Source organism: Pantherophis guttatus, chromosome 1, assembly GCF_059756535.1.
Source record: "Pantherophis guttatus breed Tessera chromosome 1, ASM5975653v1, whole genome shotgun sequence".
Taxonomy (NCBI): domain Eukaryota; kingdom Metazoa; phylum Chordata; class Lepidosauria; order Squamata; family Colubridae; genus Pantherophis; species Pantherophis guttatus.
This window is the reverse complement of record NC_142063.1, coordinates 98,267,806-98,280,787: the sequence shown is the minus strand read 5'-3', so window position 1 is coordinate 98,280,787 and position 12,982 is coordinate 98,267,806. Positions and strand designations below refer to the sequence as shown.

Here is a 12,982-nt window from a genome sequence, read left to right as displayed (position 1 = left end):
ACCTACTATTTCAGGAATCAGCAGCTTTAACAGAGACTTCTAACTCTTTGGAAATGTTTAAATGTGTCATCTATTTCTCAGATTCCTTTGCTTATTTTGTAACATGCACTATATGCTATTTTTGCTGAGAAGCTCCAATATTTTTTAACCTTCAAAAGTAGTATGATGTAATAAATAATCCAGTTGTATTTATTACGCTGAATGGGACTTTTTCACAAAATAAAAAAAAAAATCTTCCCAATCCCCATTAACAAAGCAACATTTACTTAAAAATATTAAGCAGACAGAACCTCCACAACCAATGATTGCATATAACCCAAAATGACTTCTTGCCTTCACTGGTTTTAGCTGCTGGTAATAGTTCAGCTTGGTTTCTGACCCTGCTTTTAGCATCAGCTGTAACAGGTTTCTTTATTTGGGACTTCTGATGCTCATCCTTCTGAAGTCCATTAGGTGGACCAGATATGATGGCTACTGGCAAGGAAAGACTGCGCTCCCCTAGTTTTCAGACTGTTTTCGTCCTCTTTTCACCTCTGCCTGGATATGAGCTGAGTTCAACTCACCACGTTTCTTTCCACTGGCCAGGCAATTCATGACCAGATGAAACAGATATTAAGGAAATTGTTACGTAACAAGGCCTTTGGTTTAAAAGGAACTGTTGGCCCTATGAACAGCAATACTGTTGTGAAAAAAAAACCAAAACAAAGAAAAAAAGAGATAGATGGGACCTAATAACTGACTAAAAAATATATATGTATCTAAAATTGCTTCCCCAAACTGGCTAACGTGGCCATATATAACACAAGGAAAGCTGGAAAACAATCACAAAACACTTACTGCCCTTACCATAAGAGAGCAACTTATTTATTAAGAGAAAATCAGTAAATTGTGCGCTTATCTCAGGGGTGCTATTCAGTAGGTTCTGGAGAACTGGTAGCAGAAATTTTGAGTAGTTCGGAGAACCGGCAAATACTACCTCTGGCTGGCCCCAGAGTGAGGTGGGAATGGAGATTTTGCAATATCTTTTCCCCAGGAGTGGGGTGAGAATGGAGATTTGCAGTATCCTTTCCCTGCACGCCCATCAAGCCACACCACGCCCACAGAACCGGTAGTATTCTGGCTAGAAATTGTGAATTATACAAATGACTAATAATTTCACAATAACCTCTTAACAGAGTTATGCTCCTTCTATAAGAAGTGTTTGCTCATATTTCAATTTAATATGCATATTTAACTTACATACACTAAAGAGTAAAGAGGAGTCTTTCATAAGTTATACCCCATTAAAAAATTGCTCATTTTTCTTCCCAAGGACAAGTTGCAGTCAAATGTGTAAGTTTTCCAATGACAGTTCCAATAACATGTGAATAATCAGTTGCTATTGTATTATTTGTATCTTGTAGTCATATTTATGTTTCATACAATTTTTATTTATTCAGTCAACACAGAATGAAATACATAGCTTAACTTTTCAAGGCAGATAACTGATATGGCCAGTTTGTGATATTCATGGAATGTTTTGAGTTTAACAATGAAAAAAGAGAGCAAAAGAACAGTTTTTCACATGCAAAATGGCATTTTCTGTACAAAAATATGAATTTTATTACAGGATAACTTGGGATCTAAATTATACAATTAAAGATATGGTATTAACTATTCCACTGGGTAAAGAAGGAATGTTGTCATATGAAGTATTTTTATTACAATTTAGTTAACAAATGCTAGTTATGGAACATACATAAAATAATTAAAATTCCTAGTTAGAACTCTATGAGTACTGTATATTTTTTTAAACAACTTTAAAACAAACACAATCATTGTTTTACAAAGCACATAAAAAAGTATTTCATATACAAAGAAAAGTACATGAATGTGCAAACACCATTTTTTTCACAAGTGGTAATTTATCAGCTGAAAATGCTAGAAAAATCCTTCATTTCTTTAAGTTTGGAAATCCAAATATATTTAAAAAAGAAATATTTCCTATTTTGTGTAGTGTGAAATCGGTATTCACTATTCATTAGAAAAATAGGGAAAATAGTGGTTTTTTTAAAAAAGGTAAACAATTCCAGAAACTGAAATCCTACAAGTGAAATCAGTTTGTCAATACTGGCCTGATTTGCACATAATGCTAAACCATTGTTTAATACTAGAAGGAGGAACTACTGAGAGGTTTGAATCTTTGGGCTCCCCTTTTCTTTTCCTTTTCTACCATATGTAAGAGAAGCACACTAACAGTTCTTAATTTAGTTTTGAGAAATCATAATTTAAGGTTCATAATAATAAATCATGGTTAATTTTAACTCTGGTTAGTAAAAAAATAAACTGTTTCAAAAACTAATGGCTTGTTATAACCAACTTTAGTGAAGATTAATCACTGTCCGATTCAACTCTTAGAATGGAATTTAATATGAAAGCTTCCAAGCCAGGGAAGGGATTCATCCATCAGTCCAAGGTTTGCAGTGAGATGTCCTTATTCCATTAAACTTTGACTTAGCATTACATGTAAATTCAGCCATTAACTTACAAGTGACATCACTAAATCCTAGAAAATACTGGCTAGTATAAACAAACATTGAGTCATTAATTTTAACATATTACTTTTGAAAGAAAACATATTCTTTTTCTAGGGTTGTTACACTCAAAAGTCACTGTGCTGCAGCAAGAAAAGCTTTTATTTATTTTGGTTTGTAAAAAAATTGTCAGAGATTTTTAAGATGAGCAAACACATTGGCAAATGTTAAAAAATCTAAAAACATTCTTCCAATTTATGTGCAAAAACATTTAAAGTATCAAATTACACCACACCAAGCCAAATTATGTACATATCATTATCTTAAATCGTTGTTATCTTGCTAGCATTTTGCTATAAATAATTTACTTCTCTCCTTCAAAATGCCTGTTTTCAAAGATTTCAGTGCAAGTGTTTGTTTTGTTTAGTGCATTTTTTTTTCTTTTTACAATGAGCAGAACAGCACATAAGTTAATATACAACTTTTGTATTTTGCATTTCCTCTTCCTGAGGCCTGCTCTTGGTTTCCATTCATCTACAAAGATGAATTAACTAGTAGAAAAATGGCAAGATATTTCTCAAGACAGACTGTTCAGAGAACAAGTGGCAGACCAGAAACCATTTCTTTTAATTTATGGTGCCTTGAGTGTGCCTTTTTATTGGTCTCCAGGGTTTAAAGGTTTAAATAACCTCTTTCTCAGAAAACACTGCTAGTCTGAATATGAATCCCTTTTTCTAAAATAGGAAGCTAAGAAGATTAAAGATAAATAAAGGCTTATTTTCAAAAAAATCAAGTGTTCTGCTGGATTATTCATTCCTGTGTGTAGAAAAAAGTTATCCCGCTGGGATCACTTAGCCTGGAATTGTATTGAAGATGAGGTTTTCTGGGCAATGAGGTTAGTTAGCGTCTTCCAAATGGAGAACGAGGCATTATATAAATTATCAACTAAAAGAAATATGATGTTCTGAGCACTGTGGCTGAAATATAAGGCTGTTCGAACTGCAATAAACAATTCTTCTCCGAAGTAGAGTTACTTAGGCATATCAACAGATATTTTTTTAAATGATGATGATGATAGCAAAAATAAATTCCTTATTATGCATCTGAAATGCAACTCTGTATCCGGTCCATCCACTGGTAGGCACTCTGTGCATCTTGTGCACAAAAATTATATACTCGTTTACTTGTCTTTAGCTGCACAATTAAAATTAAAAGATAAAAGCAGTGTTAATTTTAGAACATACATAATTTCCATACTTCGCAAATCCTATTGTCATTAATCTTTGCAGCAGCAATATTGCTCTCTGCTGTTCTCACGAACTTCAAAAATCTACCATTTGGAAGAGAATCATATCTACAAATGCATGAGGAGTTTGCAATGAGAACCTGCAAGCAAATCAAGATTTTCTACTATACAAGTAGTCTTTAACTTACAACTGGTTGCGTACTGGCCATTGAAAGTTACAATGGCCTCCAAGGGCTACTTATGACCCAGATTTGCAGTTCTGAGCCCCCGCCCTGCATTTGTAGTTGTTTGCAACTTTTCTTGGCCAGAAATCAGCATTTAATTCCCCCCTGCATTTGTAATTGTTCGCAGTGTCCCATAATCACATTATCTCAATTTACAACTCCCCCCCCCCCCGCCAGAAATCAGCATTTAATTCTGGCAAAAAAGGTCATACAATTAGATATGGTCATATGGCAACTTGCTTAACTATCAGCATGACTTACAGCCATAATTTCAGGCTCAGTTATGGTTGTAAGACAAGGGTTATCTGTATTTCATTGGATGCATCAGACATTTCCCCCTACTTTTCTCGGGAAATAGAGTGTACCTAATAACAGACTCAGCTGCAAAGAGAGAATTCTCTCTTCAAGCAGCTTTTGCTTCCTTGGAGATTGCTGTCCTTTCCTGTATCTATCAAACATTCTGTTTGATAGATAATGTAGTTTAATATGTGTTACCTAGATCATAAAACCTAAGGATGAACTACCAACTAGATTAAATGCAATTTCACAACTGAAGAAAGTCAGGGAGAGAAATTATATATTGATTTCCAATATATTATTTCCATCCCATCTTTTCCTTATGAGCTGCTTAATTCTAAAGTGGTGCTTAGCAATCCTTTTATCTGCCTTTTGACTGCTCAAGAGCTCTTATGTCTAATATGTGTTAAGCATTAATTTTTTTCTTCATCTAGTAGTCCATCCAATATCAAGCGTTGTTCTTCACAGTTTTCTGCAGATTGTTAAGCAGATAGATACTATCTAGATCTCAGGGTTACCCATTGAGAAAAATAGTAGCAGACACATTTCACAAATTTTGGCCCATCCATTTGGACAATCCTATGACCCCTAAAAATGGCTGATCATAAATTATGAAAGAAAAGGGAGTGCGGAGTCTTTGGCGCTTGGTTGTTTTTGTGCAGATGTTTCATTACCTAACTGGGTAATATCTTCAATGCTAGAAGGGAGTGGAGTTTACTCTGTTATATATAATAGCTCATAACACAAGATATGAAAAAGATAAAATTCCATGCATCAAAAACATCTCTGAAACAACCAATGGACTATTTATAATCACATGGCATCATCATAATAGCCAAATCAACTGAAGCCCTCTAAAACATTTTAAGTAACCCAAAAATTTAGTAGCCCAAGAAGAAAAAGTAGGAGTCATCTACAACATAGAGTGTAAGTATTGCAATAGCCACTGAATAGAAAAGACAGGCAGAAGACTAGCAAAGTGTATCCATGAACACCAGCTAGGAGTCCGAAGACATGATGAAATTTCACAACACATGAACAGACTTAAGCATAGTTTCATCTGGATAACCTTGAACATCCTAGATCACGCTATATCCAAAAATGCTAGGGAATTACTTGAAGCATGGCATTCAGACAAATCATCCACCAGCAGGCACATAGATGAGCCACATTTACACACCAAGAGACAATAAAACGTTAAAGAAAAGATCAGAATCCTTGCCAGCAATCAACACCCAGATAAGCAGGGATTAACACCAGGAGCAAAACCAAACAATCAATCAATCACTCAACAACAGCCTAATCAACCAAGGGGAAAACAACACCCTCACCAACTTTGGGAATGGCCAAGATAAGCAACTGTTATATATAAACAGAGAGTAAATCCCACTCCTTTCCAGCACTGAAGATGTTACCTAGCCAGGTAATGGAATGTCTGCATGAAAACAACCACAGAGAGCACCAAGGACTCCACCGTTCAATCCTGAGCCATTCTATTCTCTTCTATTGGCAGAAATGAAGTACTGGCTAAATGTGTCTATTGCTCCATGTCCTTATTTAAGAAACATTCTGCACAGATTCTATTGCCAGTGTCTAATGCATGCTGGCTGGGGGAATTCTGGGAGTTGAAGCCAACACATCTTAAAGTTGCCAAGGTTGAGAAAAACTGGTCTAGTGAATTAAGAGCAGGACTAAAATTTGTGGCATAGCATCTGCTTTGTTGGATCAATCCCAGGTTAAATTTGTCAATCTGGGAAGAGCTGAGAGACATCCATCCAAAACTCTGCAAAACTGCTGCCAGTCCACACAGACAGTAGTGAACCAGATGGACAAAGATGCAATTTGATGTAAGACACCTTCCAAAACTCCTATTCTAGAACATGGGAAACTTCCTTTGACAAATCAAATGACATTAAAGAGGGTGTTACTTAAAATATGTAGCACCACATATATAAGGGCAATGGAGAGGTGTGTTACACTGGTGTACTCTCTATGTGCAAATTACAATCACATTCAATACTGCAGTTTACCCCCACACCCAGAAAAATTCTTGCAAATGTCCACTGTAGTTAAATCTGGCTGAGAAAAATTAGGGAGTTGTATCTCTGCACAGATTAGTATGAGCACAGGTTATGAGTACAAATTTTTGTTATTAATTTAAAGCAGATGGTAGTCTGGAACCAATCTACTTACATCAAAGAAAGCTTTTTCATTAGCATGTTTTGGAGCACCAATAGTTGGTGAAGCGGGGATTACACTTTCTACTTCTGCAAGCTCAATATGGCCCTTACAATAAGCGTCTTCCATGGAATCATAATATCTTAGCTAGGGTGAAAAGAAAAAGAAACTGTAAACGTTAAAGATAGCAACCGGCATAGTAATATGAACAGTCTGCCATTGTTATACTGAACATGTGGATAACTGTATATTGAGTAGCTTCGATTCACCATAATCTCAAATGAGATATGGACAATTTTTAATTTCCTAAAATTCACTTCTGCATAAAAGTGATTACATAGCAAATATAGAGAAAGGGAAGACAAGTTAAAAGGCATGCTGATGTATAGGGGATGTCCTGGATTACAGTTTCTGAGCAATTTGGGAAGAGTTAAATGGTTTATAACTGTTGAAACTTAATTAATAAAATACCTTAATCAAAATACTGAACATTTTAAATCTTTTCATAATTATTTCAAATCCTTAAGGATAGTAAGAAAAAATATTCAAATATGTTGGATAACTGAAATGCTCATGAAAAAACGTATAACGTAATCCGTATTAATATTTTAAAAATAAGCAACATTGTAAAAAACGATTTCTTAACATTGTTTAATTAAAATTAGCATTCAAAAATAGCATTTCATTATTAATGCCTAATGTTAATGTAAAAGTTTTACGATTCAATTTGCAAGAAAGTAGCATTTTTTTCACATGGTGGTTTGAGGGGGGAAAAAAGCATGCAAGTACTCTGCTCAAGGGAAATTTGAAGCACTTTCTCACGATAATTTTTGAAGCATGCACAATCCATAGCACCTACTTAATAATCTGAAATATTTAAAAGCAAGTTTGATTTAAAGCTCAATGTGGTCTTGAAAGTTTGATGGTAAGAAAATGATGTAAAAATATAATGAAATAATAATATACATTTAAATAAAGGAAGAAAAAAATATTTCAGATGAAGAACATTGAGGGCTGAGGGATACTTCTGGGGTTCTACCTGCTCTCCTGAAAGAGTGGAGAGCTCACAAATTGCACACATATATTACAGACCATTATTACACTTTACCTGGTGTTTTGTAACATCTAGCACAAACCAACGTGGTTTCCAACCTTTTAGCAAAGCTCCTCTTTTGTAAAGGGTACCTTCAAAAGATCTAGAAGAAAAAGAAATGCTATTTCTTATTTTAAGCAACGGAAATCATAAAAATATCCACATATTAACGCTGTTCATTAATTCAGTTCAATTCATAAGACAGAATTTAAAGCAATTAGCACAAAATGCCCAAGTGAAGTTTCCTATTAATTCACATTACCTCAACATCAAACTATAGGCTTTAACTTAGTTCATTTATTATAATGGTGTGCAAAATATTACCAGCTTGAAACATTTACCAGCTTGAAGTATTTCAAGACTCCTGAGCAGGATGTGTAAAGTGTTTTGATATTGGGTGATATTATTTGGGGTTTTTTTGTTTTTGTTTTTAAAAAAACTCCTTCTCCAATATGGAGGTTTCGTGAGTGCATGATCCACAGGCACAGGCTGACATTGGCTGGAGCTAGTAGGAACTGGCAAAGTGTGCTAACCTGTCTGTGTTTATCTTGGTATAATAATTCTCAGAAAGTTTTCTTAGCTGATAAATTTGAATTAACCCCTTATTTCAGACAAATAAAATGCAGGTAGTTGTTGACTTACGATCACAACTGAGCCCAAAATTTCTGTTGCTAAGTGAGATTGTTAAGTGAATTTTGCCCCATTTTATGACCTTTCATGCCATAGTTGGTAAGTGAATCACTGCACTTGTTACGTTAATAGCACGCTTGTTAAGTGAATCTGGCTTCCCCTTGCTTGTCAGAAGGTCACAAAAGGTGACCACATCATCCTGGGACACTGCAACTGTCTGAAGTATGAATCAGTTGCCAAGCATCTGAATTGTGAACCTTAACTGTAACGGTCACTAAATGAACTATTGTAAATTGAGGACTACCTGTATGATCTAGACCAGGGGTGTCCAACTCAATTTCATTGAGGGCCGCATCAGGGTTGTGTTTGACCTCGGGGGGGGGGGCCTGGTGTGTGTGTGTGTGGATGGGGGCATGGCCAACTCAACATTATTCATCAAGACTCCATTTTTGGCCGTGACAGCCTCCTCCAGCAAAAACAGAGCCCAGTTGGTTCAGGTGCCCCCCCTCCCCCCCGAGCTCCATTTTCATTGGCAGAGGCCTGCAGTAGGATGTCGCGGCCGAAAATGGAGCTCAGGTGGGCCATGTGTGGCCCTCCCGAGCTCCGTTTTTGCTGGCAGAGGCACCACGGGCTGGTCCTTTGCTGTTTCCAGGGCAGGCCCGCAGGCCAGATCTAAGCACTCCGCAGGCTGGATCTGGCCTCCAGGCCTTGAGTTTGACACCCCTGATCTAGACCAAAAGTGTGAATATGATTAAGATTGATTTAATACTTAAGGTTCATTTAAATTTTGAGAGTCCTTCCTTTGATTATCACATTATATTGTTTTAAATACATCTGTGGAACATTGAATATTTTTTTGAACAGTGGTGTCCTGCAATACTTTCTTCTGTTAATTAACTTGTATCCTTCTGTATCCTCAGAATTCTTAGCCAACACAGCCAAAAGCCAATCCATCTGGAGTGCACTATTTTCTACTGTAACACATTTGTTTTATAAATAACTAGATTACGTTGCAATTGGAAAAAAGCAATTTTAATAAAGGATGTTTTGTGAGTCATTTGAAACAGAATGAAAATAAAGCAAATATAACAATTTTGCAAATGTTTTATGGAAGCCAGACTTGTATCATAGTCTGATAGCTCAGATTACCTATTTTCATCATGTTTTGAAGTGAACTGATTGTACAGTGTTGTTACTCTCCTTTCCACACCATTGGAAGATGAAACGTTGCTGCTTCGTTCTTCACCCAAGCCACTGTCTGGCAGATGCAATATAGACCTCTTCTGACAAGAGTGCAGGTTGACAGACATTGCTGAAGAGCCAGAAGGATGTCTCCGATGCTTTAAAAGGTAATGTGACATGGTGTGGGATTGAAAAAAATGTCATGGGTTAGCCAAAAATCCAAACAGAGATACTTTACCTTTTTTTCAGTGACTGCTTAAATCTCCTAACCTTGTGACAGAAATCCAAGGGTTGAATTAAACACTTCAGAAATGAATTGCTATACTCTATTTCTTCCAATAGAAAAATGGTACCATAGCTGGCACATAAAGTTTCTAATAAAAATATACTTGAAAGGAAGTATAAAAATAGTTTAGAACTTATTCAATGTTTGTAGCATTGCATTTTTGGTTGTAAATTTCTCATTTCTAGCAATTACTGTAGCTTTGATTAGCTAGAACTTGCAATGCGATTCATACAAGTGCTAAAACTTCAAAATATCTTTGCTACTTGTGTTTCTATCAGTAGAATAAGAAGAAAGGAAAAGGAAGGGAGGAAAAAGGAAGGACCCAACCGATCTGAAGAAGAGAATTAATGAATACATGCTGGGGAATAGAGATGTAGGTCTAATTATGAATGAAATGGTTAACATTTATGTCAGAAAGTATCAATTTATGATTTATTTAAGCTGTTGGGAATGCATATGAAAGTAGGAAGTCATATGTTGGTGCTACCTGCATTTTGTAATGGTGAATGCATTATTAGCACCAGTGAATGGTGCTAATAAAAAAAACAAGGATGAGTTTGAGAAAAACTTGTGCATTTTTGCAACATTCAGAGCAAGTGCAGGACATTTTGATATCTGCTTACATAAAGATCTCTTTGTTTTCTGATTTAAGCAGAAATTAATGCTTACACATCGAAAGGGAATTCATCAAAAAGCATGACTGATTTGATTGTTTAAGATGAACAAATAAAAGCCTTAGTAAAGGATGCTTGAGTGATGTAATGTGGGACAATCATAATTTGGTTACAGTATGCCAAGAGTGGAACCTGGAAAAAAGGCTTGAAATAGAATGAAAAGAATTAGGTTACAAAAAACCCCAAGAAATGGGAATTATGCTAATGGAAGCATGAAAAAGAATGCTGGAAAGAACAATGACATGAAGGAGGCTGTGAGTGAGGAAAAGAGCAAGACAGACAACAATTACAGCAAAAATAAAAGAATAAAACAATTACAGCAAAAATAAAAGGGGGAAAACATAGCCGCAAAGAATGTGGAAGAAAAGGTTAAAATTAAAGGAAGGATAGAAAATGGAGAGCTGTTTTGATGGGGAAAAAGCCCATTTTGTTTTGGAAGTAGGTGAAGAGGGCTAAATAAGGAACTTCCTGCAAATGAATGGATTTTAAACAAAAAGAAGTGTAGTTACCTGAGATAAAATTGAAGTAAGGTAAGGTGGAAGGAGTACTGTAGAAATTTATATTTAATGATACATCAAAAGTGGAATTGAAATAAGCATTATCAATATTAATGTTCAAGAAAAAATGAATGGTAGTATAATTGAGTGAGCATCGGTAGCCTGTATGAAAGTTATTTATCCCATACCTAGGAAACTGGACAAATTAAAGGTCAAGAAGAAAAAGATCTGCAGAGGGATGGTGATTGAAATGCAAGAATAATAATTTATATTGGGTTCTTTTGCATTTATAGTATATATATATTCCTAGTCATAATAACTAACAATAAATAACTAGCAGGTAATTAATAATCTGAACTGGTCTCTCCACACATCATCCTTAGTGAAGCGTAAAACCAGTGTCTGCATTTCCTGCGTCGGATGAGAAGAGCGCATCTTTCTCCTTCTGTCCTGGCCAGGCACTATTGAGAGCATTTTAAGAAACTGCATCACTGTTTGGTTTGGTGGTAGCAGTGCCTCAGATAGAAAGTCCATACAGAGAGTGGTAAGGAAAGCCAAGAAGATTATAGGAAGCTCGCTTCCTGTTATTCAGGAAACCGCTTATAAGTGCTATGTGCTTAGAGCTCAAAGCATTGTTAGAGACCCCACATACCCACTTTATGGTCTGTTTCTGTTGTTCCCCTCTGGGAGGAGGTTTCGAAGTATTTCTAGCAGGACTACCAGATTCTGTAACAGCTTTGTTCCCTATGCCATCCGTCTCGTAAACTTGCAGGATTCATTTTTCTCACCATGTACATGTATACATCCAACCTAGACTGTGTTGTCTCTCTGTGTCATATAATATATGTCGGTATATGCATAATTTTGTATTTATTTTGTCATGTAGCATATACTGGAGGTGGTGAACCTTTGAGAGCTGTATGCAAAGAAATTTCATTTTAATGTATGCCGATTAGTGTACATTCAAAGTGACTAAGTTATTTTAAGTTCTTCTAAGTTCATAATGCTTTGGAATCAGACTTATGCAAGTGGAAAAGTTGTTCATGAATTTTTCCTCCATGTTTCTTTTTGTTGCAGCCCTCCATACTCTTCAAGCAGTGCTACTTATCCTTTCTCACTGCAAACAACCTTGCATTACTCTATATTACTACAAGGTTCCTCACAGTGCGCCAAGTCCTTGTATTGAAGGGAGCCATTGAAGCCACTGACATTTGTATAAGTCTAGGTAAAACCATGTTTCACAGTATAACTTGGATTTATTGTATCAATCACTAACTATATACCATACATCATTTAGCTTTCAGAAAACTAAAAACACTCTTAAATAGTTAAGATGGAGAGTGGAATGTAGGTGCATTATCTGGCAGTAATAAATCATTATCCCATTTCAGCATGAAATGTGAATCCAGTGACAGAGATGTACTGTAAATATGTTAAGAGTTTAAAATCTATACATTGCCATATTCAATAATTTGATAGTGATACATATATGTGGAATTTTAAGACAATTATTTTTAGCCCTTGCTGAAAGTTTGAAGATTCTTGTTAAAATACTTACATTGTCTTTCCCTGAATCTTCTTTCACATTTATTTTGACTCTTTCCCACAGTGACTGCCACCTTTCTGGGCTGTGGTTTAATTTGTTCTCCAGTCTTTCAATTTCCTAAAAATAAGCTTCCATAAGATTAAATCTTTCTGTTGTTCCTTCAAACACATGAGCTACAACCTCTTGCTACAGTTGAACATGATGATAAGGACTGGAAGTGTTTTTAAAAATACTTACACAGTTCAAGTCCAATGCTGTGACCGCAAGATTTTACGTTGCCAAGATTAACATTTATCACTTTTTAAAAAAAGAAATAGTACTAAATTATAATAAAAAAGGAAACGTGACAGACTTATTTAATGTGTTGGCCAAAATGTAATTTATTTCTACTTTTAAAATGGGAATTTGAATTCCCTTATTGCCTCTTATTAGAGCTATTTCCTATGAATAAGCTATAAATGAAATAAAATGAAAAAGAAAATAAGACAGAAACATTTTTTTCTCAGGTAGTATGCTTCAGCATCATCATTATCGATCATTCTTCAGCAATATCAGCATTCTTCAATCTCCCAGGATTTGTTAAAGATACACAGTACTCTTCACTTACAAATATCAT

At 35.5% G+C, this 12,982-nt stretch overlaps 1 protein-coding gene across 2 annotated transcripts in view; it reads right to left on the bottom strand.

The window, feature by feature from the left end:
• Positions 1-1,408: 1,408 nt before the first annotated feature.
• The window catches only part of SBF2 (SET binding factor 2), a 227,759-nt gene continuing 216,185 nt past the window's right edge, over positions 1,409-12,982 (bottom strand). For both annotated transcript variants that reach the window (XM_034417071.3, XM_034417072.3), the window contains 5 exons: positions 12,379-12,483; positions 9,331-9,521; positions 7,567-7,654; positions 6,474-6,605; positions 1,409-3,707 (listed from right to left, as the gene is read on the bottom strand). In XM_034417071.3, coding sequence (XP_034272962.1) covers positions 3,609-3,707; positions 6,474-6,605; positions 7,567-7,654; positions 9,331-9,521; positions 12,379-12,483 — 615 coding nt within the window. In that variant the 3' untranslated portion in view covers positions 1,409-3,608. The remainder of the gene's footprint in view (positions 3,708-6,473; positions 6,606-7,566; positions 7,655-9,330; positions 9,522-12,378; positions 12,484-12,982) is intronic.